Genomic DNA, 27,383 nt, shown 5'->3' with positions numbered 1-27,383 from the left:
TTTGTACTCTGTTCTGTCCTCTGACTGTCCAGCAGAGCCCAGTCTGAGATGAGCAGGACACAGACCCAACCAGCACTGAGCTGGGAAACGCCCAGGCTTCTACAGGTTCCGGGGTCCCAGCACACCTGTGGCTAACACAGACCCGGCCCGCTGGCTGGGTGCTCCACATTCCCCACAGGGTGGGCCTCTCTCAGGGGACCCTGCACAAACATGACTATGACTGACAGAGCAGAGGAGGGTGGGGGGGGGGAGAGGGGGGGAAAGAGGGAGGAGAGGGGGATAGAGAAGAAGAGAGAGGAAGAACAGAACCTCTCAAGGAGACAGCAGGGTGGGGCCATGGGGTGTTCCAGGAGGAGGCTGGTGAGCGCCACTGCCTGGCGGGCACCCAGCCCTGCTCCCCCCAAGCCCGGTAGGAGCTCATCCCTGCAGGGAGTTGCTTGCCTTTGAACCCTCTCTGGTGCTGGGCTTGGAGGAAGGCGCAGGAGGGGACGGGGTTCCTGGGGTCAGAGCCCCCCTCCCCAGCCCCACTCCCCCAGTTTAGAAGCCAAGGCCTGCGGGTCCTGGGAGATTGTGCAAGGCGGGGAAGCCGGCCTTGGCCTCCCGCTGCCGCTGGGAGGAGAGGAAGTCTCCCGGTCCCGCGTGCCAAGGCAGGATTGCGCCAGCTCTGGGCCTGCAGGCAGGGCGGGTGTCGCCCAGCGATAAGCCAAGCCCTGGCTGCAGATGACGGTGCTGGGGACAGCGGCCGCGAGCTCAGTTCCGTGGAGAGGGTGGAAAGGGTGGCAGGGAGACCTGGGGAGCCTTCCTCCTCTTCCTCCTCTTCCTCTTCCTCCTCCTCCTCCTCCTTGGCGGCCAGGCGGCTGGACCCCTGACTCCGGACAGCAGCGGGAAGAGGCACCCCCAGGTGGCCGTCCTCACCCCCCACACCCCCCACCCCCAGCTCGGAGTCGCGGTCAGCATGAGCCGGGCCCGGCACCTGGGTAAGATCCGGAAGCGTCTGGAAGACGTGAAGAGCCGCTGGTGCCGGCCGGCCAGGGCCGACTTCAGCGACAACGAGAGCGCGCGGCTGGCCACTGATGCGCTGCTGGACGGCGGGCCCGAGGCCTACTGGCAGGCGCTGGTGCAGGAGGGCGAGGTGGACTTCCTATCATCAGCCGAGACCCAGTACGTGCAGACGCAGGCCAAGGAGCCCGCGTGGGTGCCCGAGCCGCTGGCGGGGCCCGAGGCCGGGCTTGGCAGGGATGCCGAGTCCTGCTCGGGCCAGTCGGGGACCTACTTCCCCGCAGCCTCGGAGGGCAGCGAGCCACCCCTGCTGCACTCCTGGGCGGCAGCCGACAAGCCCTATCTGCGGGAGAAGTCCAGCGCCACCGTGTACTTCCAGACGGACAAGCACAACAACATCAGGGACCTGGTCCGCCGCTGCATCACCCGCACCAGCCAGGTAGGCGCCCGGCGGGGTCTGGGCAGGACCCCGCGCGCCCCGTGCCATCCCGGTCTCCGCGTGTAGGTCCCCTGTGCCAACGCCCCCAGCCTCCTCCACCTCCAACCCCAGAGTCGCTGCCCTAGAGGGAGTTAACCACCTTGCAAATCCCCTGTCCTCTGCTTGCCGGTGGGCAGTGTGGTTACTGGTGGGCAGACCAGTCTAAGCCGAGGGGCCAGGAGACAAGAGTGGGGCCCTTATTTTGGGAGATGCCAAGCCTGGGGGGTTTCAGGGAAGGCTTCCTGAAGATGCGGGTTCCGGGTGCCAGGAAGCTCTGGGGCTGAGTCCGGTTGAGCAGGGACAGGGGTCACCAGGGAGTCTGGAAAATGTGGGGTCACTCCTCCTGGGAGGCTGGGGAGGTCAGGAGCCCCGCTAAGGCGTTTGCTTCTCCTGCTGATGACCACGGGGAGCCCCAGTGGGAGAGAAGTAGAAAGGAGGTCACAGTGGCCTTCCATAGAAGGCCTGTGTCCGTGGAGGTCCTTCCCCACCACACACCCCCAGTCTCTGTGGGAACCAGATGAGACTGTGCCTGTGTGTGTGTGTGTGTGTGTGTGTGTGTGTGTGTGTGTGTGTTAGAATTGTTGTATGAGTTCTGCTTACGCAGAGCTTTTTTTAGGGAGGGTTTGATTTAATTTGGCAGGAGTGGGCCACACCTGGCAGTGCTCAGGGCTTAGTCCTAGCTCTGCCCTAAGGGATCACTCAGAGGACCAGATGAGGTGCAGCGGAGCAAACCCTAGTGTTTGCAAGGCAAGCGCTCAGCCCGGTGTACTATCTCTGGTGGTTGACTTGCATTTTGTGCACGGGCTATATCAACAATGCATTTTCATTCCCTGTAAGACATTCATAACGCCGACAGTTGTTAAACTCTCCTATGTGTATTCTGACTTAAGGCCGTAGTGCCAGTTCAAGTTTTCGTCACCTACTTCATCTCTATAACGCTTCTCCATCCCAGGAGCACTCCTGCCACAAAATAGGTGAAGCCCGTGGGGTGTGGGGCAGGAAGGAAGGGTGGGGAGTTCTGCAAAGTGGGACTCCCCAGCCCCAAGAGATGGCCCCGGCAGAATACCAACAGGACCAAGCCTCCTACTCTGTTTTGAGCAGCTGGAAATTCTTCCTGTTGGGGGCAATCTTCTGAGGGCTTAAATTCCTCACATGCCTGACTGATAAAACAAAGGGCATCTGCGGGCTTCAGGGCTGAGAGAAAGGAAAGCTGGGATGGATTCAGTTTCATGAGCTTCAACCTGGCTGATTTTCCGAGAGCACCGCCCCCCCCCCCCCCCACACACACACTCTATGTCTCAGTGATGGAGAACTTCCCACCATCCCTGGTCCCCACCCCTTGGGAAAGCACCAGGCTTCTGGCTAGTGACCCTAAGGACAGACCCTGGGAACTGAAGAGTCCTGAGTCCCGCAGAGGGGCCCAGGAGCCCCTGGCAGTGTGGTACCCTGGCCTTCTGCCCCACTCATCTGTCAACCCCTAATGAGGCACTGTCACTGAAACATGCTCAGAAGCCTTGGGCTGCAGGAGGAGCCAACGCCCCACCCATTGTTACCTTATCCACTTCATTTTCCAGCGCTCCGTGTTTCCCTCCCAGTCCACCTACAGCCTCTCCACCCCTGGCGGCTTTTTTTCTTTTTTTTTTTTTTCTGGAGCATTACACACAGCATTGGACTTGGGAGAGGGTAGGGTCACAATATGAGCTTCGCAGAGGGCTGGAATAAATGCTTGACAGGCCGGAGTAGAGGGCTGGTCCCAGCACCACCAGGAGTAACTTCCAAGTACTGAGCTGGGAGTAACCCCTGAGTACCTAAGGAGGTGTGCCAACCTTCCAAACATAAACAGACACAAAATCCAGGAGCAGGGCCAAAGGCTGGAGCACAGGTTTTGTCTGCAGGTGATCTGGGATAGATACCCCCATCGCATGATTCCCCCAGCACCAAGCAGGGTAGCCCCCAAAACTCTGGGTGTGGATCAGAAAGCAAGCAAAGATCCAAAACCAAAACCCATGAGAGCTCCAAAGGGTCTGGTAAATGTCTCCGTGGCTTAATGAGTATGACCAGAGAGTGCAAGGTCCTGAGTTCAAATCCCAGGGCTGTCAGATGTGCATAGGCACTCGGGACAACCCTCCTATAAGGGATCCCTGAAAGTCCAGCCGGGAAGATGGATTAATCGCCTCATGCAAGGCTGTGAGTTTCGACACCCCCCTGCCCCACCCCCCGTCCCACCCCGTGCCACCTGCACTCTCAGAGATGCCCTGACAACTCTGTGGTTAGAGACCCCAACAAGAAAAGGCCAGGAAGATGCCTCAGGGGCTCAGAGAGCCCAGAGGGCAGGTGTGAGGGCCTGAGCTAAATCCTGGTGCCACCCATGTGCTGACCGCCTGATGGTCCAGGATTCCTGGTCAGGAAAAAGAAGCTTGGACATCAGCCTGTTCCTTTCTAGTTCATCCAAATGTAACAAAACTAATCATTTTATTTATTTATTTATTTTGGCTTTTTGGGTCACACCTGGCAATGCTCACCAGTTACTCCTGGCTCTGAACTCAGGAATGACTCTTGGCAGTGCTCACAGGACCATATGGGGTGCCGTAGATCGAACCCAGGTTGGCTGCATGCAAGGCAAATACCCTCTCCACTGTGCTATTGCCCCCACAACGAATCATTTTAGAACTGAGAGTCTTTTTTGTCTTTTTGTTTGTTTGTTTCTTTTTGGATGGCACCCAGTGATACTCAGGGCTTACAATGCTCAGGCATTACTCCTGGCTCTGCACTCAGGAATTACTCCTGGAAGTGCTCAGGGGATCATGTGGGATGTCGGGAATCAAATCCAGGTCAGCTGTATGCAAGGAAAACAGCCCTACCTGCTGTACTATCGTTCTGGCCCCAAGTCTTTTATCTTTCAAAGATGGCAGATTTCCTGGGCTGGAGAGATAGCCCAGCCTTTAATGTGCTCGTCTTCACAGCCAACCCAGTTCCACAGCCCCAGAGCACTGCTGGATGTGATTCAACACCACCACCATCCCTCCCCCCGCAGCCACCACTTCCTGTTCCCTCCACCCCCGAAGAAAAGAAAGAAATGAGACAGTGATTCCAAGATTCCTCAGAGTTGCCTGGTGGATAGTAAAGCGAGTAGGGCTCTTGCCTTGCATGTGGCTGACCCCACATTGATCCCCAGCATCCCAGATGGTCCCCTGAGGACCACCAGGAGTAATTCCTGAGTGCAGAGTCCTGAGCACCACTGGGTAGCTCAAACGTTAACAAACAAAAGCCCCAAAGATTCCTTGTCTTCCACTCTTGGGGGAGGCAAGTGATTCTCAGGAGGTCTTGGAGGTCACTCCCAGTGCTAACGGGCAGCCTGGCCAGCTGGTCCAATGCTCGGGCTGAACAATGTGATGGTGCTGCCCATGCCCTGCAGTACTGGGGGCAACAGCGCCACCCCCAGGACTCGGGACACCAGGCGACAGCTGACTGGGCCTGGCCTTCTGCAGAATCCCTGACTCCAGGACAGTTCCCGGGTAGAACTTCTGCCCACAGCACCTGAAACCACCCACAAGGCCAGGAGGGCTGAGCCAAGGGCCCCTCTGCATGGCAGCTCCCTGAGGGCTGCCTGGCCTAGGGGGAGTCATAAAGGAGAAGCTTGGTCAGCCGCAGACCAGGCTTGAGCCACCGTCTGTGCTGGAAGTGGAAGGGGAGTGACTAAGGCAGGCTTCACGGAAGAGGTGGCCCCTAAGCTGAGACTCATGGCTGAGTAAGAGTCAGCCAGGCATCCTGCGACGGGAAGAGGGATCGTCAAATGACAAGATCAAGGGATATGCAGGGGACTGGCCCTCTCCAGCTGAGGTTCTCTCTTAAACACATATTCCTTCCTCTCTTTCTCTCCCCCCACATCTTTCTCAGTAAATTTCCTTAGATAACAACTCGCTTGCTTTACTTTATTTTTTATATTTTTTTAGATCTAATTCATTGCTACTTTTCTAGTTTATTTACGAATTTAATAGCAATGAGAACTGGAAAGCAGGTTAGTTTTCCATCAGTAAAATTAAACTGGTAGGGGACTGGAGCACAGCGGGTAGGGCATTTGCCTTGCACGTGGCCGATCTAGGTTCAATTCCCAGCATCCCATATAGTCCCCTGAGCACCGCCAGTGGTAATTCCTGAGTACAGAGCCAGGAGTAACCCCTGTGCATCACTGGGTGTGACCCAAAAAAGCAAAATAAATAAATAAATAAATAAATGAAAGGAAATAAATTAAACTGGTAAATTTCTCCAAATTTTTTTGGTGAATTCTGGGGATACTTTATTTACTTATTTATTTTATATTTTTAATGAATCACCGTGCGGTACAGTTACAGACTTACAAACTTTCATGCTTACTTTTCAGTCATACAACTTCCCTCCACCAGTGCTGGTTCTCCACCACCAATGATCCCAGTATCCCTCCCACCACTCCAAATACCACCCCTCACCCCCACCTCTGTGGCAGGTAGATTTCCCCCCTTTTTTTTTGGCTTTTTGGGTCACACCCGGCAATGCACAGGGGTTATTCCTGGCTCTGCACTCAGGAATTACTCCTGGCGGTGCTCAGGGGACCCTATGGGATGCTGGGAATCGAACTCAGGTCGGCTGCGTGCAAGGCAAAGGCCCTACCCGCTGTGCTATTGCTCCAGCCCCGGTAGATTCCCTTTTACTTTCTCTCTCTCTTTATTTCTCTCTCTCTCCCCTTTAGAGTGTTGTGGTCTGCAATGCAGGTATTAAGTAAAGCCACTGGCTTGCTTTACTTTAAAAGAAAAAAAAGAGTTGGAAGGGGTGAGGGGAGGAGATGGGAATGTGGCTCATGGGGGCAGAAGCAGGTGCCTTGGACTGGGAACCCAGGGCTCAGAGAAGCAAGGCTCTGTCTGTAGGTGGGCCGGGCTGCAGGGAAGCTCTGGTGGACAGGAGGCGGACCGATGGTTGGGGGGTGCTGCAGGAAGGCATCAGTAATGTGCCCAAGGCTGGTCTGCATACCCTTAGCCCCTAAGCATCCCTCACTGCCCAAGCCTGGCACCCAGCTGACTTGGGTAGATAAAATTGACTTGGGCTTGCATTGATGCTGTGGACTCCAGACTCTGTGCTCCTGCAAGGGAGGTGGGGTCAGGCTGGGGGTGGGGTCAACTCTCAGAAAACACAGAGAACTACAAATGTGATTCAAGGTCTGTCCCAAGGCCGCCCAGGACTCCCCTTACTTCCCCCTAACCCCCCCCCCCCCCGAGAAGATCCCCCAGATCATGCCAGTAGATGTGGGAGGTCTCTTCCCGCCCAGTCATGAGTTAGTGTGAAGTGAGATGCTATTGGGCTGGAGCAATAGCACAGCGGGGAGGGCATTTATCTTGCAAGCAACCGACCCAGCTTCGATTCCCAGCATCCCATATGGTTCCCCCGAGCACTGCTAGGAGTAATTCCTGAGTACAGAGCCAGGAGTAATCCCTGTGCATCACTGGGTGTGGCCCAAAAAGTGGGGGAAAAAATTAAAGAAAAGAAAAAAGAAGAGAGATTGTCCTCAGGTGCTCCCACCCTATGACCCTTCACATGACCCCTCATGACGGTCAATGCCTGCAGCAGATGAGGTTTGATGTGGGCGTCGGAGATGCTGGCACACTGCAAACCCCACCGCCCTGCTCACACACAGTGGTGGAAAATGCAGTCAGTGAAAGTGGATTTTTCATCAAAGCCCTTATTTGTGCTACAGTGTAATGGGTTTTGTTGATCCGGGTTTGATCCCTGGCATCCCATATGGTCCCCTGAACCCCACCAGGAGAGGAGTGATTCTTAGCACAGAGCCAGGAGTAACCCCTGAGCATCACTGGGTGTGACCCACCACTAAAACAAAACAACCCCCCAACCCCCCTCCCAATAAAAGGTTTTGTGGGACCAGGGAAATAGCTCAGTGGGCTCAGCACACTTTTGGCATCCTTGGGACCACAAGTTCTGTCTCCACACCATGTTGTCCCTCCTGTCCTCATGGGGAGCAGACCCCGAGCAATGTGCCAGGAGTGGTTCCTGCACACTGCTGGGTGCAGCCCCAACACACATAACACGAAAGGAAGGGGAAAGCTGCCTTAAGGAGCAGTGTAACATAATATGAGAGTAACTCCCAAGGACGGTAGAGACAAGGGCCAGGAAGATTGCTCTGTGGTTGGAAGCCTGTCTCGTGAGATGGGGGAGAAGATAGCTGGGATAGATCATTAAGTCAGTGATGATTGGAGGAATATCTTGGGATGGGTGCTGAAAGTAGATAAAGGACCAAACATGATAGTCTTTCAGTGTCTGTATTGCAAACCATAATGCCCAAAGGTAGAGAGTAAAGAAGGAAATTATTAGGGGCTGGAGCGATAGCACAGCTGGTAGGGCATTTGCTTTGCACATGGCTGACCCGGGTTTGATTCCCAGCATCCCATATAGTCCCCTGAGCACTGCCAGGAGTAATTACTGAGTGCAGAGCCAGGAGTAACCCCTGAGCATCGCCAGGTGTGACCCAAAAAGCAAAAAAAAAAAAAAACCCCAAAAAGAAGAAAATTATTTGCTGGTGGTGGGAGGGATACTAAGGATATTGGTGGTGGGAAATGTGTACTGGTGGAGGGATGGGTGTTCGATCGTTGTATGACTGAGACCCAATCATGAAAACTTTGTAACTATATCTCATGGTGATTCCATAAGAAAAAAAATAATAAAATTTTCAAAAAAAAGAGAGCAGTGCAGAGAGATTGCAAGGGAGTAATGAGCGCATCCTGTGCCCTGAACCCAGGGGTTACTCCTGAGCACAGTAGCTGTGGCCCAACATGCTGCTGCAAATGGAAGAGGAAAGAGGAAGGTAGGAACAGAAGCACCAAGCTGCACCTTTGCTTAAGACAACGTGTGTGTGTGTGTGTGTGTGTGTGTCTGTGTGTGTGTGTGTGTGTGTATGCGCGAACGCATGCGCACTTGTAAGCATGTATGCATTCCTCTGTTGTTCAGTCACATCCTGGCCTGTTTAAGGTTTCTTTGGGCGGGGTTATTTGTTTTTTTGTTTGTTTGTTTGGGGGGCACATTCAGTGTTCGGGGCTTACTCCTGGCTCTGCACTCAGGGGTCCCTCCTGATGGGGCTCCAGGGACCATATATGGTGCTGGGGGTCAAATTCAGGTCAGCTGCATGCCAGGCAAGTGCCCTGTCCTCTGCACTATCACTCCAGCTCACCCACCCACTCTTAGGGATTTTTTTTTTAAGAACTGAAGAATGAAGGATAAGCATACAAAAACTGTTTTACAGGGATTCTGATCGCTAGAGACACACTGTTTAGAGTTCACTGGGTTTTAGGTGTTACCTTTGGTTACTACAGAGAAGAAACTTTAAAATGATCTTGGCACCATCTTCCAAGAAGGCCCTGTCTAGCTGGGGACAGTTCAGGCTGGTCAGTAAAAAGTCACTGAGGTCAGAAGTTGAGGGATATGGAGATGGGCACAGAGGGAGTTGTTCGGTTTGTCTCTGGCACCCCTTTCCAGAAGAGCCTTCTGCTCGTCCAGAGCATTCTCACCAAGGCCTTCGGGATGGCTGCCGGGAGTTGTGCTCCAAGGAAGCTCCATCAGGGCTTCTGCTGGGCAGTCTAGCGTCGTGGGAGGTTCAGCCCACTACCCACAGGTAGAAGAGGTGAGGTACGAGCCCTGTTTGGGAGGCAACTCCAACAATAATCAAACCCATTTCCTAAGCTTCCTGGGATCAGGATGTGACAGGTCTTTTATTTGGGGGGGGGGGGGGGGTTCAGACTTTATTTGCGATTTCTTTTTTTCGTTTTTAATTTTTTTTTTAATGAATCACTGTGAGATACAGTTACAGCTTTACAAACTTTCGTGATTATATTTCAGTCGTACAATGTTCGAATACCCATCCCTCCACCAGTGCCCATTCTCCACCACCAATGTTCCCAGTATCCCTCCTGCCAACTCCCTCTTCCTCACCGCCACCCCCCCCCCCCCCGCCTCTGTGGCAGTGACGGTCATTTTCAAACCCACTCCTTGCTTTGCAGTCCTGGATAAGGGATGGAGGCCTTGTGCAAAGGAGGCGGGAGGAGTGACTGGGTCCTGGGGAGTCTCGTGTAAGAGGCTGGTGCCTGCGTGACTCCTCTGGATAAGGAGGTGCTTATCTTTCATCAGACACAGGGCCTGATGCTATCTACACCCTCAGCTTAACTGCGTAGACACCTAATCCTATGATAACTGGACCCTCCTCCTCTGTCCTCATCCTCAACCTCGTCCTCATCCTTGCCCTCCTCCTCCTCCTCCTCCTCCTTCTTCTCTCTCATTTCTCACAATCAGTGTCAACGTCCTTCCCTCCACCAGTGTCTCCAAGTTCCCTTTTGACCCCCCAGCCTGCCATATTATAAGGTGTGGTTGTTGGAGTTTGGGGCTCATGTTTTCAGCGTTGTTGACTCTGTGGTTTGGATAAACAGCTGGATCACTCACCCACATGACCCGGCCCTTGATCCCTGGGCCCCCCATTATTTTCCTTCCTCATTAGAAGAGCTCGATGGAATAGTTATGGCTTCTGGCTTGATAGAGAACAGCTTCCTTCTCTTTTTGGAAAGGGATTACTATACAAGAGAATACAGAGAGGAGCAAGAGCACAGCGCGGAAGCACGTGCCTCCCTGCACTGCGGTGTTAGCCCATTCTGTATGGCAATGGAGTGGCCAGTTTTCCTTTATAAAAACAGGAATGCTACACTCTCAGCTTTGCTTCCTGTTCAACCTGTGGATGGAAGCCAGCAGGATCCACTTTTCTTCTTGACAAAGAGGGGGAAAGGGGGAAAGAGAGGAGGGAGAGCGAGATAGGCGAGGGAGGGGGAGGGGAAGGAGGGAGAGCGAGATAGAAGGGGGAGGGGGAGGAGGGTCCTGTTATCACAGGATTAGGTGTCTACACAGTTAAGCTAAGGTTGTCTGCCCTGTCTTCTCTGGCAGACAGAATCTGAGAATGAAGAGGAGCACAGGTTTTCCCTGAAACGTTCCATGCAGCTTCCCCAGGGCTTTTTGAATGAACGGTGGTTCTGTTTGGCTTGCACAGCAAGGAATTTCACATGGTAATTGCATCTCAGCATCGGACCTGTAAGTTGCGAGAAAAAAGAAAGGGGAGAGGAAGGAGATAAGACAGTGGTTAGACACAGACCTAGCACGCACCCAACCCATGGTCCATCCTGGACACCACCCAGACCCCTAAGCACCTCTGGGAACGGCCCTGGAGGCCCTCAGCATCGCTGCTGTGGCCTGGGTATTCCCAGCACTGCAGAGTCTGAGCTGCATCATATCCTCCAGAACACTGCTTTGGAGGCCCTCAAAAACAATCACACACACACACACACACACACACACACACACACACACAATGAAGGATAAAAAGTCTCTATTCCCCCTCCACATGGCAGTGTTTTGGGCTTGTGTTTCGCCATCTTTGCTCATGAGGGGTTTGTGTGTATGTGTATGTGTGTGTGTGTGTGTGTGTGTGTTTTCCCATTTTGGGGCCACACCCAGCCGTGCTCAGGGCTAACTCCTGCCTCTGTGCTCAGGCATCAATGTCGGCAGGACTCAAGGGATCATTTTCAGTTCCAGGGGTTCGCCATGTGCAAGGCAAACTCGGTGATCCCTGCACTGTCCCCCACCTCCATGTGTGACTGTCTGGATGCTGCTTTCACTCACCGATTATCACGCCCGCACCCCACCATTCAGTGCTGTTTCCTTCCCTGCTCAGTTCATCATTAATACACACTGGTCTTGGCACAGGAGAGGCAGCACAGCAGGTAGAGCACTTATCTTGCACACAGTTGACCAGAGTTCCATCCCTAGCACCCTATCCAGTCCCCTGAGCCCAGCCAGGAGTGATCCCTGAGTGCAGAGCCAGGTGTAACTCCTGAGCAACATCCTGTGTGGCCCCAAAACTAACAAAATCCCGCACTTGTAGAGCACTTACCATTCTTTGATTTGGGGCTAGGACATACCCAGTCTGGGCTCAGCGCTGGGGGTTGACCTGGTGGTGTTCAGGGAACTGGACTGAAACTCCAGTCCCGTGGAGCACCTACTACCCAGCAGTTTTTACTCTGCATTTCTCCCATGTCCTATCTAGTTCTTCTGAAACTGTCTAATCATCCACTGAGTACCACAAGGTACCAGAGTTAACTATTGATTGGGTGCCCCACCACTATTCATTGTCGCACTCTATGCATTCAGTTGATATAAGATTAACCTAGATACGAAACTAGAGGTGGATTATGGATTATGAACTGTTATTTACAAAGTTATTGATAGTTGAGTTTTAGTCACATACATTTTAACATTTCAACACCAACCCCACCACCAGTGTCGACTTCCCTCCGCCAGTGGATTATAAAGATGTGGTGTATAGGTGGAAGGAGTGATGAAATGATGCAATTTGCTGCAATGTGGTTGGAACTGGAAGATATCATGTTGAGTAAGCCAGAAGAAAGACAAACACGGGATGATCTCACTTATCTTTGGTATATAGAATATTAGATGAAGAAGTGTAGTAAAACGGGGATGCCTAGATTACCCCTGACCTCAGTGTTTAGAGAGGAGAAGGACAGAGAAGGAGAGAAATGTAAGAAGAGAACGGGAAGTCATGGGTGAGCAGGCACCAGGGTTTCAGCTATACTGGTGATATGGCTGAGGGGTACAGCCAGGTATCCAAAACACAGACTCAGCAACACTGAAAACATGAGATCTGAGCTGCAGCCATTAAACTCTGTATGTGCCTGTCACGTTGACAGGTGTGGATGGGCTTGGGTTGGGTTAGGCAGGGAATCTGGGAACACTGGCGGAGGGAAGTCGACACTGGTGGTGGGGTTGGTGTTGAAATGTTAAACTGTATGTGACTAAAACTCAACTATCAATAACTTTGTAAATAACAGTTCTTTAATTTTAAAACGTAGGGAAAAAAGGGAAAATTAAATATTGATCGGGTGCCCCAAGCAAGGCAGGCCCCTCGAAGAAGAGGAGCTTGTGCCAGTCCCCGCCCTGGGCAAGTCCAGGAGCGGCCTCAGGGACGGCTGGAGTTAGATGTTCCAGCACTGCTGCTGGTGGTCCAGCCCAGACCCCGCTGTGTGCAGGACCCAGGCGGTGGCAACCAGTGGCGGGAGCTTATCACCATGCAGCCAGGAGCCCTGCAGAGAGGTCGCTGGGCCCAGTCCCAGGCGTGTGCTTATACTCACGCACACCCTGTGATCATCCTGCCAGTGTCTGGGGCCTGCAGGGGACACAAGGCTCTCCTTTAACCCCTGCCCTGTTAGACACCCCCACTGCCACCACGCACACACTCACACACATACAAACACATAAACCCTTACACACACATACACACACATGCATGCACACACATATACATTCACACACATACACACACTCACACATACTTACACATACACTCACACACACACTCACACACATACACATTCACACACATATACACACAAATGCGTGCGCACACATGCACATACACACAAATGTGCACACACACTCAGACACATGCACGGTCACACACACTCACACATGCACACACACCCACACACTCACACATGCACATACATGCATGGGCACACACACATACACACACACACCTCACACATACACATACACACATACACACTCATACACATATACACACATTCATACACAAGCACACACATGCACGCACACACATACACACTCACACTCACATACATACACACTCACCCACACACTGATACACATACACATGCACACACATGAACACATGCGCACACGTACATACATATGCATACACACATACATACACTTACACATACCTCACATGCACACACACATGCATACACATATCCACACACTCACACACCCCTCTCTCTCTCTCACACACACACACACACACACACAGCATGCACACACACACACACACACACACACACACTCTCTCGCCACCTGAGATCCTAGGCACCCTGGACTCTGACTCCTCTGTCTTCCCTGCCCCTGCTCAGGTCCTGGCCATACTCATGGACGTGTTCACGGACGTGGAAATCCTCTGCGATATCCTAGAGGCGGCCAACAAGCGTGGCGTGTTTGTCTGCATGCTCCTGGACCAGGGAGGCGTGACCCTCTTCCAGGAGATGTGTGACAAAGTGCAGCTCTCCGACAGTCACTTCAAGGTAGGCGTCTCCCAGAGAGGTGGAAAGGCCGGGCGAGTGCAGGCTTGCTGCAACTGTGGGCCCTAACGGCCCCATCCCATGGCCCGTCTGCTGTGCAGAATGTAGGTCAGCTCCCCGCTCTCACGGCCCTCCCTGGCCCCCAGGGACACCACAGCCACAGGGCGTCCTCCTGGGCAGATGTGGCTGGAGGAGAGACGAGCTGGAGGATGCCACAGGTCCTGAGGCAGAAGCCGCAGCCTGGCATCTGCTCAGACACCCTTCAGCTTCACCTGGAAAACTGGGAATGGTACAAGGGCTTGTGGGTGGCCCGTGTCCTCTCCCAGCTAAGACCCCGCAGACGAGCAACCCCACAGCATTAGGCACGAGGAAGCGAATCCTCCTCCACCAGATGCCCTGGCTTCCTTCTCCTGACAGGAAGGAAAGAGCGGAGGGGTCCCTTAGGTCACCTGGTAAAATGGTCACGGCACTCGTGTGCAGGCCTGCGGTCCAGCTGCCTGGTGGACCGCACCAGGCTGGGCAGGGAATCTGGGAACACTGGTGGAGAGAAGTCTCAGACCTGCCTGCGTGACTCCCGCCCCCTGCAAGCCTGTCAGCCTCTGGGTGACCCTGTCGGACCCCCTCCCTCCCTGCTCCTCCACACGGCCTCAGGGTACCACAGGCCTCAGGCCCCGCCATTACTGAGCCCCTCGGACCTGTCCCGCAGGCGAAGGGATAGCTCATGACGGGGCACAGGCCTGGCATGTGGGTCCCAACCCCAGCACCCAAAAGGTCCCGAGAGTTAGCCAGGCCTGGGTTCTCTGCCCACTGAGGGCCATCCCTCCTCCTGCCATCTCAGAGTGCTCGCAGGGAGGTCGTGAGGAGCTGCCAAAGGCTCTCGGGGTCCCCTTCTCAGAGCCTGCCCAGCCCAGAGGGCAGAGGGCTTCGTCTCAGGATCCCAGCGGCACCCCACCTCCTCCCAGGGCCCAAGGCTTCACGTTCTCCTTTCCCTCTTCTTTGTCCAGAGACACAGGCCTGAGGGCTGCTTGGGAGAAAAGGGACAAATAGGGTCATGATTGGGGTTGGGGACACACACCTCTGAGACAGGAAAATATAGGGCTCAGTGAGGTTTCCACAGAGCGCCCCTCAACCCTTCTGACCTCTGACATCTGGCCGCTGACCGGGCAGGCTGTTTACCAGGTGTCTCAGCCAGGGGCCTAGACCAACGGCCCTTGTCCTTCCTTTTTAATTTTTTTTTTTTGCTTTGATTTTTCCCCTAACTCCCCTCCCCCATATACTAACTCCATTATTTTAAGTGGCTCAAATAAAAAAATGAATAAAGTCATATTAGAAGTCCTATGGAGAAAAACAAGTAATGTGAATAGCTCCTAACCCCATCCACCAGAAGCGAACCCTTTACATCTTTTTTTTTTCTATAGGCTATTTTATTTTCAGTTTTATTTAAAAAAAATTTTTAAAGAATCACCGTGAGATACAGTTACAGATTTACAAACTTTAGTGATTACATTTCAGTCACACAATGATCGAGTATCCATCCCTCCACCAGTGCCCATTTTCTACCACTAATGTTCCCAGTGTCCCTCCCGCCACTCTCACCCCATCCCTCCCCTGCCACTGTGGCAGGCACATTCCCTCTTACTCTCTCTCTCTCTTTTGGGGTGTTATGGTTTACAGTACGGGTATGAAGTGGCCATCATGTTCGGTCCATAGTCTACTTTCAGCACACATCTCCCATCCTTAGCGAGCCCTCCAAGCATCCTTTACTTGGTGGCCCCTTCTCAATCTCAGCTGCCTTTCCCCCCAGCATGTGAGGCTGGCTTCCAAGCCATGGAGCGATCCTCCTGGCCCTTATCTCTACTATCCTTGGGTGTTAGTTTTCCATTATGTTACTTTATATTCCACAAATGAGTGCAATCTTTCTCTGTCTGTCCTTCTCTTTCTCACTCATTTCACTTATCATGACACTCTCCATGTTGATCCACTTATATGCACATTTCATGACTTCATCTTTTCTAACGACCCCTTTACATCTTGATGGGCATGCTTCCTTCCAGACCTATCCCTGGACTGAGAATCTATGAATCCTGCTGACCTGGTATCCCCTTCCTTCCCACAGAATATTTGCATCCGGAGCGTGGAAGGAGAAGTGTATTGTGCCAAGTCAGGCCGAAAGTTTGCCGGCCAAATCCAGGAGAAGTTCATCATCTCTGACTGGAGATACGTCCTTTCAGGGTCCTACAGGTGAGCGCTGGATTGCACCAGCTCCCAGACTTCTTGGGGTCTTGGGGCAGAGTGTGGTACCCCGGCCTCACAGGCCCACAGTCCACAGAAGCTTCTCCTGCTCCAAGCTAGGTTACAGCACAGAATGAAGGCAAGGCTGGAGGCCGTCACCCCAGGGCAAATCCAGGTCCTTCCGGGAGGTCTTCAGACTAGAGAGGCACCTCCAGTTACCTGAGTCGTCCCTCACATCTCCCCTAGGACAGACTCCTCATCTTCCCTCCATAGCCCTCTCAGGCATGGCTATAAAATCATGCAACTCGGGCTGGAGCAATAGCACAGCAGGTAGGACGTTTGCCTTGCATGAGGCCAACCCAGGTTCGATTCCCAGCATCCCATAGGGTTCCCTGAGTAATTCCTGAGTACATGAGCCAGAAGTAACCCCTGAGCATCGCCAGGTGTGACCCCAAAAAGCAAAAAAAAAAAAAAACTGTGAGACTTGTTGTTACTGTTTTTGGCATATCGAATACACCACTGGGAGCTTGCCCAGCCACGCAGGCAGGATACTCTGGGTAGCTTGCTGGACACTCTGAGAGGGACAGAGGAATTGAACCCAGATCGGCCGCATGCAAGGCAAACACCCTACCTGCTGTGCTATCGCTCCAGCCCAGTGTTGAGTAAATGATTTCTGCCATTCCGTGGGCTGTCTTTGTATCTTGGTCACCATTTCCTATGAGGTGCAGAAGTTTCTTAGTTTAATGAAGTTCCCTTTGTTTAATTTTGCTTCTACTTGCTTGGTCAGTGGCATTTCGTCCTTAAAGATGTCTCCAGATTCAACGTCATAGAGAAACCTGCCCATATTTTCTCCTTATGTACCTTAGGGATTCAGGTCTGATATCAAGTGTTTAATACATTCAGATTTGACTTTTTGTGCATGGCATTAGAAACAAGTTTGAGTTCATTTTTTTTTTTTTTTGCATATGGCTGACCAGTTTTCCCAGCTTCACCACTTGTTGAAGAGGTTTTTCTTGCTCCACTTCATATTTTTGGCTCCTTTATCGAAGATTAACTGACCCTATACCTGAGGGTGCACAGGGCTTGTTGAGGGATCAGTGTCACCACCAACTTCTCCACTAGTAGGGTCTCGCAGTTCCACAGAGTCTAAGACAGTTCCAGCCATCAGAACTGGCGGCAGCCTGGCCTCGGAGTGCCAGAGCTGAAGTTCTGTTGCCAGCTCCATCTTTCATGGCTCAGTGCCCTGGGCAGACCCTTGCCCCTCTGATATTCATTCATTCTGCAGCTGTGGAGGGCTGGACCCAGGTCAGGCAGGGGGTAGAAATGCTCATTCGCCCAGAAAGAGTGCCAGGGAGATAACCAACAGGCAGGAGCCCGGGTTCCACCCCTGAGCCCCGAGTTGGGAGTCCCTTTGTGCCCCTGAGGATACTGATCCACCGCTTCTGAGGCTGGACACAGGCACCAGCATCTGATGCTGGTGCCTGTGTCCAGCCTCAGATCTTAGAGAAATGTCAAGTGGGGTACAGCTGCCTTCTCCAAGTGGCTGAAGTCATTTTCCAGTCTGGGGAGGGACCAGGCCACTCAGTGAATCTCAATGAATGCCAGAGAGGGAGCTCACCCTCACCTTTGACCTTGGCCTCTGATCCTTTTTGGTCAAACTGCTTTCATCCTGAGCCCTCCCTCACCACTTAGGTCGGAAAGGTTAGGTCCTTCCTGGTCAGTGGCCCAGTCCCAGGAGTCCTGTTGGGAGCGAGGATCTGCCTTCCCCAGTCTCCACCCCATTCTCTCAGGACAGCCAGCTCGGAGCTCACCTGGCTCCCAAAGAAAGTGGCCCCTCTCTTTCTGCAACTGCTTTGGAGGCGGGGCGGGGGGGGGGACTCAAGGCAGCATGCGACAGCATTCTTTTGGGGGTTTGTTTGGGGACCACAACCAGTGATGCTCAGAGGTTATGCCTGGCTCTGTGCTCAGGGATTACTCCTGGTGGTGCTAAGAGACCACATGGGATGGAGCCCATCCATGCTTGCCTGACCCACTGTACTATCTCTCCAGCCCCACGACTACATTCTTGTTGTGAGGATTTGAGAGCTGGAGAGAGTACAGTACTTGCCATGCATGCAGTTAACCCGGTTAACCCAGGTTCAGTCCCTGGCATTCCATCCCTGTCGTTGTACCCCAAGCCACGAGTAAACCTTGAGCATCTCCAGATGTGGCCGAAATAAAAAAACAAACAACTAAACAAACCAAAAGGAAAAAATAAAGAATTGGCCTGGAGCAATAGTAAAGCAGATAAAGTGCTTACTTTGCACATGGCTGACCCGGGTTCAATCCCTGGAATCCCATATGGTTCCCCATACCAACAGTAATCCCTGAGCATTGCCCTGGATGTGGCCCCAAAACAAAATACAAACAACCCCCCAAAAGGGTCTGGATAGATAGTACAGTGGATAGAACACTTGCCTTGCACGTGGCCAACCTGCATTCGAATCCCAGCATCCCACATGGTCCCCTGAACAAGCCAGGAGTGATTCCAGGGTGCAGAGCCAGGAGTAAGCCCTGAGCACTGTTCACCGGGGTCCAAAAACCACTCACAAGGAGATGACCCCAGTCAGGAGAGGTGGGTGTGCTAAGGCCAGCCAGAGCTAAGTAGAGCTCTGGGGGCAGCCTGGAGGGAACCCTGCTTCTGTTGGGACCTTTGGAGCTAGGGTGTGGAGAATGAGAGGGGTGGGGGATGGGAGTGGGTGGGAGGAACAATAGGAAAGCAGCATGGCCTGCCCCCTGTTTCCCCTGCCCTTCCCTGCCTCCCCCGCTTTCTATTAGGAACAGAAAGGGTTTGAAACACCTCCCAGAGAACACTTCCCTCCTGTAAATCTCTCTGCCTGTCATCACTCCTTGGGAGAAATGACCTGCTGGCTTCTTACCCAGGCCTGTGACTCAGCAGGATTTTCCCTCCCCCGTGCTCTGGGCTGAGGAGGGCTGGACTCCTCCTGGTCCTTCTGGCTCCTCCATGCCCCTGGGCCTTGCACTTACAAGTGTTATTTGCTCTGTGAGCAAGTGCCTTTGTGCTGTCTTGACTCTGCTAATCCCTTGGCCTGCAACACCCAGATTCTCTGTGGCCGCTTTATTTGTTCATTTATTGTTTTGGTTTTGGGGCCACACCTGTCAGTGATCACGCTTATTTCTGGCTCTGTGCTCAGAGATCACTCTAATGGTGGTTGGGAAACCATATGGAGCGCTGGGGATCGAACCTGGGTTGACTACATGCAAGGCAAGTGCCTCATCTGCTGTGCGATCACTCCTGCCTTCTGTGACCTTTTTAGCCAAGATTTTAAGCACCAAATGATAAACCAGGACCTGCCCTTGGTCTGTTCTCTTTTCTATTATATTCATTTTAGGGGGTTGGGGGAACGGAAAGGGGGCAGGCACACCTAGCACTGCTCAGGGCTTACTCCTGACTCTGTGCTCAGGAATCACTCCTGATAGGGCTGGGGGGACCATATAGGATGTGGGGGATCAAACCCGGGTAGACTGCATGCATGGCAAATGCCCTACGTACTGTACTGTCTCTCTGGCCTCTCTATGCTATTGACATGAAGTTAATACAGTTCCCAAACATAGCACAGCGGTAGGGCGTTCGCCTTACAAGTGGCCAACATGGCCGACCCGAGTTCGATTCCTCCGCCCCTCTCGGAGAGCCCGGCAAGCTACCGAGAGTATTCGATATGCCAGACACAGTAACAACAAAGTCTCCAATGGAGACGTTACTGGGCCCGCTCGAGCAAATCGACGATCAACGGGAGGGCCTTTACCTTTACAAACATAACTAAGACCCATAAATTCACACATTAGGATGAATGAATGAACATAGAATGAACAAACCTATGTTAGGTCTTGGCCATAAAAAAAAAAAAAGGAAAAAAAGAATCCTGGTTCTCTGAAGACTTCTTTTGGCAGCGGGGGTTGAGGGGGGGAGGAGGCCACACCCAGTGTTGCTGTAGGGCTATTCCTGGCTCTGTGATCAGGAGTGAACTCTGCTGGTGCTCACGGGACCCTGTGCAATGCTGGGGATGGAACCAGGGTCAGTAGTGGGCAAGGCAAGTGTCCTTTTTTTAATTTGGCTTTTTGTGTCATACCCAGTGATGCACAGGGGTTACTCCTGGCTTATACACTCAGGAATTACTCCTGGCGGTGCTCGGGGGACCATATGGGATGCTGGGAATCGAACCTGGGTCGGCCGCATGCAAGGCAAATACCCTACCCGCTATTCTATCGCTCTAGACCCCAAGGCAAGTGTCTTAACCCCTGCACTCTTTCTCCAGCCTGGAACACTTCCTAAAGAAAGTCAAAATTTAGATTCCTAGCCAGGAGCAGGTGTCTGTGACATCCTGCCAATACGGATGTGAGGAAGCCACACAGGACTCAGAATCAGGGGCGAAAAAACCAGGACAACAGAAGCGTGGGTGGGAGAGAGGGGCAGGTGGCTTACCATGAGGAGGGGCGTAGGACGCAGGGCGGAAGGCGAACCCTCCTTTGTTTAGTCTAGGCTAGAAGGAATCGGCTTATCTCCCTTCAACCAGAAAAAATATTCACCAAGTCGACAGTCCGGCACCTGCAAAGGAGGGACTTACAGAGTCTTCTCCATGCTGCTTTTTGTTTGGGGGGGGGGTCCCCACCCAGCAGTTTCAGGAGCTCTCCTGGCTCTGTGCTCATGGATCATTCCTCGCAGGACTCCGGAGTAATTGTATCTGTGGTGCCAGGGATCAAACTGTGATTGGCTGCATGCAAAGCAAGAGCCTTAACCACTGCACCATCTCTTCGGCCCCTCCACATGTTGCTAAGGACAGGGATTTTGGAAAGAGTATGGCGTTTTCTCTGAAAGCTGAGTAGTCACCTCCCATATAGCCCATCCACTCCACTGTGGTGTGTTTGCGAGAGAAACTGCCCGAACTGTCTCCGGGTGCAAGTAGCTCCATGCACGTGAAGGACACTGGCTCGGCCCTCGCCAGCCTGTCAGCCACCCCTGCTCGGGTACCCAGGCCTCTGAGCACAGCCCAATGGGAGCTTCATTTAAGGACAATCATAGCAGGGGCTGGAGAGATGGTACAGTGGGCAGCGTGCTTGCCTGACACCTGAGACTCAGGTTCAGTGCTTGGCATCCACTAGGGGTACCCCTGAGCGCAGAGCTAGGAGTAAGCCCTGAGCACCATCAAGTATGGACCCAACATAAAAAAAAAAACCCCACCTTAAAACAAACAGTCTCAAGCAACTCGGTTTGTACCTGAGGCCCCTGGAAACATCCCCCAGCTTGAGGAGGGGAAGATCAGCCAGTGGGTAGCACTGAAGCACAGCCAATGAGAGAGACTTTGGGTTAGTCCAAGCAAGAGGATGATAAGTGAGGCGTGGTGAGACCCCAAAGATGATACATCTGTTGAAAATATAAACTTTTACTCTCTGAAATATCTGCAACTTCGATAGGAAAGGAAAAGTATGGGAATGTGATTCAGGATGCAGGGTAAATATTTCCTCCAGGTGAACCACACTTTGCAGGCAGGAGTCTGGGTTCCCTCAGTGGCCCCCTAGGTCCCCCAAGCTCCACAGCACCTCCTGGGTGCGGAGGCCCCAGGTTTGATTCCCTGAGCACCCTCAGGGGGCCCCGCTGGCCCAGCACTGCTGGCCTGTGTAGCACAGGGCCACATACTGCCGTGAGTGCCATGGGGTCTTCTGAACACTGCTTGGGAGACACCCCCCCCCCAAAAAAAGAAAAGGAGAATAAGACCTTAAAGATTTTCTCCAGCCTAGGAGGGATCAGCAGACGCAGGCAGTATTGCCGAGATGCCTTTTCTTCCTGGTGCTGGGTGCAGTTTTGTATTTGCATTTGCTTGTTGTATAGCACCACAGGTAGGGCACTTGCCTACCCACAGGCTCCCTTGAAGGCTAGAGAGCTTGTTTGATCCCCCAGAATCCCATATGGGACCCAGAGCACCAGCAGGACTGATTCCTGAGTGCGGAGCCAGGAAGGACCCCTGAGTACTGTCAGGTGTGGTCCCCCAAACCCAGAAAAAAAAATAACTAGCAAAATGGATGTACGTGGGCCACAAATCAACCAAACAGGAGAGTGTGTCTTGGGTGAAAGATTACAATGAGTTTAATTCTATGAATTTAAGAGCCCCAAATAAATTAAAACATGTGTGCATGTGAGTGTGTATGTGAGTGTGTCTATTGTGTGTGCATGTGTATGTGAGTATGTGAGTGTGCATGTGTGTGTATGTGAATATGTGTGAAAGTGTGTATATGCATGTGTGTGTGAATTGTGTGTATGTGTGTATGTGTGTGACTGTGTGAATGTATGTGAGTGTATATGTGTGTGTGAATGTATACGAGTGTGTATGAGCATGTGTGTGTGTGAATATGTGTGTGTGAGCATGTGTATGAGGGTGTGTGAATGTGTGTGAATGTATATGAGTATACATGTGAGTGTGTATATGTTATGTGTGTGGGTGTGTGAATGTACATGAGTATATATGTGAGTGTGTGAATGTGTGTGTATGTGAGTGTGTGTATGCATGTGTGTAAGTGTGTGTGAATGTGTCTATGTGTGAGTATGTGTGTGTAAGTGTGTGAATGTCTGTGAGTGTATATGTGAGTGTGTATTTTTGTGTGTATGCATGTGTGTGAGTGTGTGTGTTTGTTTTGGGGTTACTTCGGCTCTGTGCTCTGTGCTTGCTCCCGATCGGGGTACCACATGCGATACTGGAGATCAAACCCGGGCCTCCTGTGTGCCAAACACTTATTCGAGACAGGAAATCTGCAGCCCCTGAGAGTAGATTTCTTCCCCCGGCGGTGCTCAAAGACATTGTGGGTCCAGAGAGCCGGGTTTTGGCGTCCCCCTGGGCTGATCAGAAAGGGTGCCACGGAGTGCTTCAGCGAGCCTGGCTGGGTACCGAGACGTGGGTGCTGCTGTGCCCGGTGGGCAGTCCCGGAGCAACAGTGAGGTTCTGTCTCCACCCTGCCTGCGCCTGCCACCCCCACCCTCGCCCTCGCGTCAACGGCTGAGACAGACTCTGCGGCTGTTGGCGTCGAGTGGGGAGGGCAGGGCGGCGGCAACCCACCAGCTGTGAGGGCAAGCAGGGGTCCCGCAGTCTGTGTCCTCGGTGTCGCCTGGAGGAGTCGGGCTGGGTGAGGCCAAGCCAGGGCACGTTTGCATCTCAAATCCAAGCCAGTCTCGGGGCCCCCAGAAGCCCCCTCCCATGCCCAGGGCCTCTATGAGGGGCATTCCTGCAGGCAGGGGGTCGGGGGGTGGGACTCACAGTGTTTCTGAGCAGCACCTGACACTCGGGACCTTCCTCCACCCTCCTGTTTGCTGACTGGCACTTACAGTTTGGGTGCGCCCTGTGACCTCCCTGAGCCACCATCCATGTGCCCAGACCCTCGTCCTGTGTTCCCTGTCAACCTCACTGTTCCCCCAACCTGGCACTCTGGAGTCTGTACCCTGTGTCTGGTGGGATTTAGCATCTGGTGAGATTGTACCCTTGATTTGTTTCTCTCCCTCTGAGTGAGGTCACTTGTCTTCTGCCTCTGGCTCGTTTCTTTCAGCTTGATCCCCTCCGCATCCATCCAAGTTGCCATGAACTGTGTGATTTTGTCTTTCCTTGTGACTGCATCACTGAGCATTTTTATTTGTTTGTTTTGGAGTCAAACCTGACAATGCTCAGGGGTTACTCCTGGCTCTGCACTCAAGAATCACTCCTGCCATTGCTTGGGGGACCATATGGGATGTTGGGGATCGAACCCTGGTCAGCTGCATGCCAGGCAAGTGCCCTACCTGCTGTGATATCTTTCCAGCCCCACTAAGTGCTCTTTTTTTGGGGGGGTGCGGATCAACCATGTTTTACCCCAGACAGGTATTTGGTTAAATTCAGAAAACTGGGGCTGGAGCTATAGTACAGCAGGTAGGGCGTTTGCCTCGCACAAGGCTACCCAGGTTCGATTCCCAGCATTTCGTATGGTCCCCCAAGCATCACCAGGAGTAATTCCTGAGTGCAGAGCTAGGAGTAACCTCTGAGCATCGCTGGGTGTGACCCCAAAAGCCACACACACAAAAAATTCAGAAAACCACAGCAATATAAAATGCTCAAGGCATACTGTTTGCCACTCTAACCTGGGCATGGAGCGAGGACCAGGGGTCTCTGGGATAGGCCCACAAGGCGCCCCCATCCCAGCTCCCTAGGACGTGCCCATCTGGTTCATCTCCGAGAAGTGAGTGATTCTCCCTCCCCGCCCGCCCGTCTAGACCCATGGGCTGAGCCCTGTCGCTTTTTAGGAAAATAGAGTCGCTTCCACCTTCGTGGGGGACACCCACTTCTTTGCAGCCACTCCACAGACCCCTCCCTGCTCACTGTGGACGGGGTGCGGCTGGGCAGGAGGGCGCGTGCCCCGAGTGTGAGGCTCGGGCTGCCACCCCACTCAGGGTGGAGGCCAGTGTCCCCACATTTCACAGGGGAAACCCTGAGGTCCCCATGGGCAGGTGATTCAAATGAGTGGAGTGGGTGGCACTCCCTGGGTGGGCGGGCAGCCCCTGCGGCCTCTGTGGGGCTCTCCTGGGGGGCCCAGTGGAGCCCGGGAAGGGCAGAATCCAGTCTGGACACCAGCTGTGCTCTGAACTGGGGTGGGGGAAAAGAAGGGGTGTTTTTTGTTTGCTTGTTTTGCTTTTTGGGTAACACCCAGCAATGGACAGGGATTCCTCCTGGCTCTGCACTCAGGAGTTACCCCTGGTAGTGCTCAGGGGACCATATGGGATGCTGGGAATCGAACCTGGGTCAGCCGCATGCAAGGCAAATGCCCTACCCACTGTGCTATCACTCCAGCCCCGTGTTTTTATTATTATTATTATTATCATCGCTATTTGGATCACACCCAGCAATGCTGATGCTCAGGGATTACCCCTGGCTCTGCACTCAGGAATTACTCCTGTTAGTGCTTGGGGGACCATATGGATGCCAGGGATTGAACCCAGGTTGGCCACGTGAAAGACAAATGCCCTACCCACTGTGCTATTGCTCCAGCTCCAAAGGGGTGTGTTTTTATTTGGGGTCCTCACAGTGTTCAGGAGTGGCCCTTCCCATGCTCAGGGACCAGGCAGTGTTTGGGATTGAGCCTGGGTCTCCTGTGCTATCGCTCCGGCTCTGGCCCCGGCTTTAGGTTTGGGGTTTGAGCCACGGCACGAGCTTCACCCGGTTCTGTGCTGGGGACTCGCTCCTGGCTGTGCTCAGGGGAACTTGGTGCCCTCTGCCCCTCACTTTCCTCCAGCCCTGAGCTTCAATTGTGTCCTCAGTGACAGGGAGGTGGGGGGGACCATGAGGCTGGAGCGAAAGTATAGCGGGGAGTTTGCCTTGCAAGCGGTTAACCCGGGCTCCGTCCCCGGCACCCCATAGGGTTCCTGGAGCCCTGCCAGCAGGGACCCCTAAGCACAGAGCCAGGAGGGATCCCTGAGCACCGCTGGGTGTAGCCCCAAGGGGGTGCGATTGCCTCGCTCCCGGGCTCCCACCAGGATGAACAGGCCCAGCGTACTGGGGGCTTGTGTCCACCCTTCCCGGCCCACACCCGTCCCTCTCTCTCCGGCAGCTTCACCTGGCTCTGCGGACATGTGCACCGGAACATCCTGTCCAAGTTCACGGGCCAGGCGGTGGAGCTGTTCGACGAGGAGTTCCGCCACCTCTACGCCTCCTCCAAGCCCCTCATGGGCCCCAAGTTTCCTGCACCAGTGGCCACCATCCCACCCCGGGTGGGACCCAGCGCCCCGGCCGGCGGCCTCAGTGGCACCAGCAGCTCCATCAGTGACCACACATCCTCCAACCCCTTCAGCAGCCCCTCGTCGGGCGACCACCCCCAGAACCACAGCCTGTCGGTGTCGTCGGGACCCAGCAGCCCACTCAGTCCCAACCCGCCTCCCACCCCCCGGCCCCAGGCCCTGCACAGCCCTCTGGGGTCCGGGACCCCACTCGTCCAGGTTTCCCCGCGGGCCTACAAAGGCCCAGCTGCCCCTTATAACAACTTCGACGCCTACAGGCCCACGCGGCTGCAACTGGAGCAGCTGGGCCTGGTGCCCAGGGCGGCCCACACCTGGAGGCCCTTTCTCCAGGCTTCCCCGTACTTCTGAAGGGACCCGTCCTCCTGGGACACGCTGGGCACTGCCAGCCCCACCCAGCGACCAGCCTCTGCGAACATGCTGCTTCCCCCAAACGGAAGGAAGGAACTTGGACAGAGTCGCTGCCTGTGTCTGGACGTTCTGGAGACCGTTCCTTCTAGGTCTCCAGCTCAAGGCTGACCTGGGCACCACATTCCAGACAGTTCCAAGCAGGAAATGGGGAAGAGGGTTATAGAGAGGTCGAGGATGCAATTGTGAAAATAGAGACACTTTCTTCCAAAGAGCAACCGGAATCCCATTTATTATTGTTATTTTGATTTGGGGGGCATGCCTGGCTATGTTCAGAGGTTAGGCTCTGCATTCAGGGGTCCCTCCTGGTGGGAGTTTAGGGGACCGTCTGGGGTGCTGAGGATAGAATTAAGGTTGACCTCATGCAAGGCAAGTGCCCTACCTGCTAATACTATCTCTTCGGCCCCATTAGTAATCATTTTAATATGAATGTTCCCTGAATCTCCAGTGTCAGAAGGAGCAGAGACAGCCCAAGTTCTACATAGGGGTAAACTGAGGCACTGAGTGACCCAGGTGCTTCTGTTTCCCGGGGCCCAGGAATGCTGCTGTGGAAGGTCTGGGGACGTATTGGATATTTCTAGAAGTTCAGAAATCCCTCCACCTTGGGGAAGACTTTGTGGGTACTCCTGGGCCTGGGGAACTAGTGCTGAGGCCCCAGCCCTGCTGCTGTGAGTAATTAGGGCCTCGGAAGGGGAAGGGAGAGGAAGGCACGTGCTTTGCGGGCAGGCCGGCTCTCTGGCCTCTGACGAGGCGACCTTCTGTATCAGTCTCCTGGGGCTGCTCTCATACGGCCACGGACACAATCGTTCCATAGTTTACTATTCTGTAGCAGGGAGCCAGTTCCCACTGCAGTTGGCAGAACAGGACCGCCCCCCCCCCAACCCTGGGTCTCCTGACCCAGCCACTGGGCTGGACCCCGTTAGCTTCCAACATTGGAGCAGAATCTCCCCTTCCTGAGTCTCAAGGGGAGAGTCTGGCCCAGTTTAGATAAAGCTCCTTCCTCTGTGGGATCAGTTAGCCCCCCGCCTCCTAGGTGGATAAGAAGGGGGAGGCTCTTCCCTGCACATGACCATCCCCCTGCTCAACCCCACAGTACGACACATGGTCCCCCAAGCACCATCAGGGGTCACTCCAGAGCCCCGAGCCAGGGATAGCCACTGAGCGACCTCAGGTGTGGCCCCTTCTTCCCTACCCACCCCTTCCCCTGGAAAGATCAAGTCAAAGAAGGGGAAGGTGGCTGTTCGCTCAGAGGCTGATCAGACACACACTTGAGGTGACA

The 27,383-nt window shown here is 53.6% G+C and overlaps 1 protein-coding gene across 1 annotated transcript; it reads left to right on the top strand.

Annotated features, from left to right (window-relative positions):
- Positions 1 to 955: 955 nt before the first annotated feature.
- On the top strand, positions 956 to 26,295 carry FAM83A (family with sequence similarity 83 member A). The gene is made up of 4 exons (XM_056112654.1): positions 956 to 1,438; positions 13,498 to 13,665; positions 15,779 to 15,903; positions 25,513 to 26,295. The coding sequence occupies exons 1-4, from the start codon at positions 956 to 958 to the stop codon at positions 26,045 to 26,047; spliced, it is 1,311 nt and encodes a 436-aa protein (XP_055968629.1). The 3' UTR covers positions 26,048 to 26,295.
- The last annotated feature ends 1,088 nt before the right edge of the window (positions 26,296 to 27,383 follow it).

Source organism: Sorex fumeus, unplaced genomic scaffold (genome assembly GCF_029834395.1).
Source record: "Sorex fumeus unplaced genomic scaffold, SorFum_2.1 ptg000002l, whole genome shotgun sequence".
Lineage (NCBI taxonomy): Eukaryota > Metazoa > Chordata > Mammalia > Eulipotyphla > Soricidae > Sorex > Sorex fumeus.
This window is presented reverse-complemented; position numbering and strand designations above follow the sequence as displayed.

What these genes read in the sequence shown, in the direction of transcription:
- FAM83A (XM_056112654.1), top strand. Translation starts at nt 956, where the DNA reads ATGAGCCGGGCCCGGCACCTGGGTAAGATCCGGAAGCGTCTGGAAGAC. An exon ending in GCATCACCCGCACCAGCCAG is followed by an intron (nt 1,439 to 13,497) that starts GTAGGCGCCCGG and finishes GCCCCTGCTCAG; the next exon opens with GTCCTGGCCATACTCATGGA. An exon ending in GTCCTTTCAGGGTCCTACAG is followed by an intron (nt 15,904 to 25,512) that starts GTGAGCGCTGGA and finishes TCTCTCCGGCAG; the next exon opens with CTTCACCTGGCTCTGCGGAC.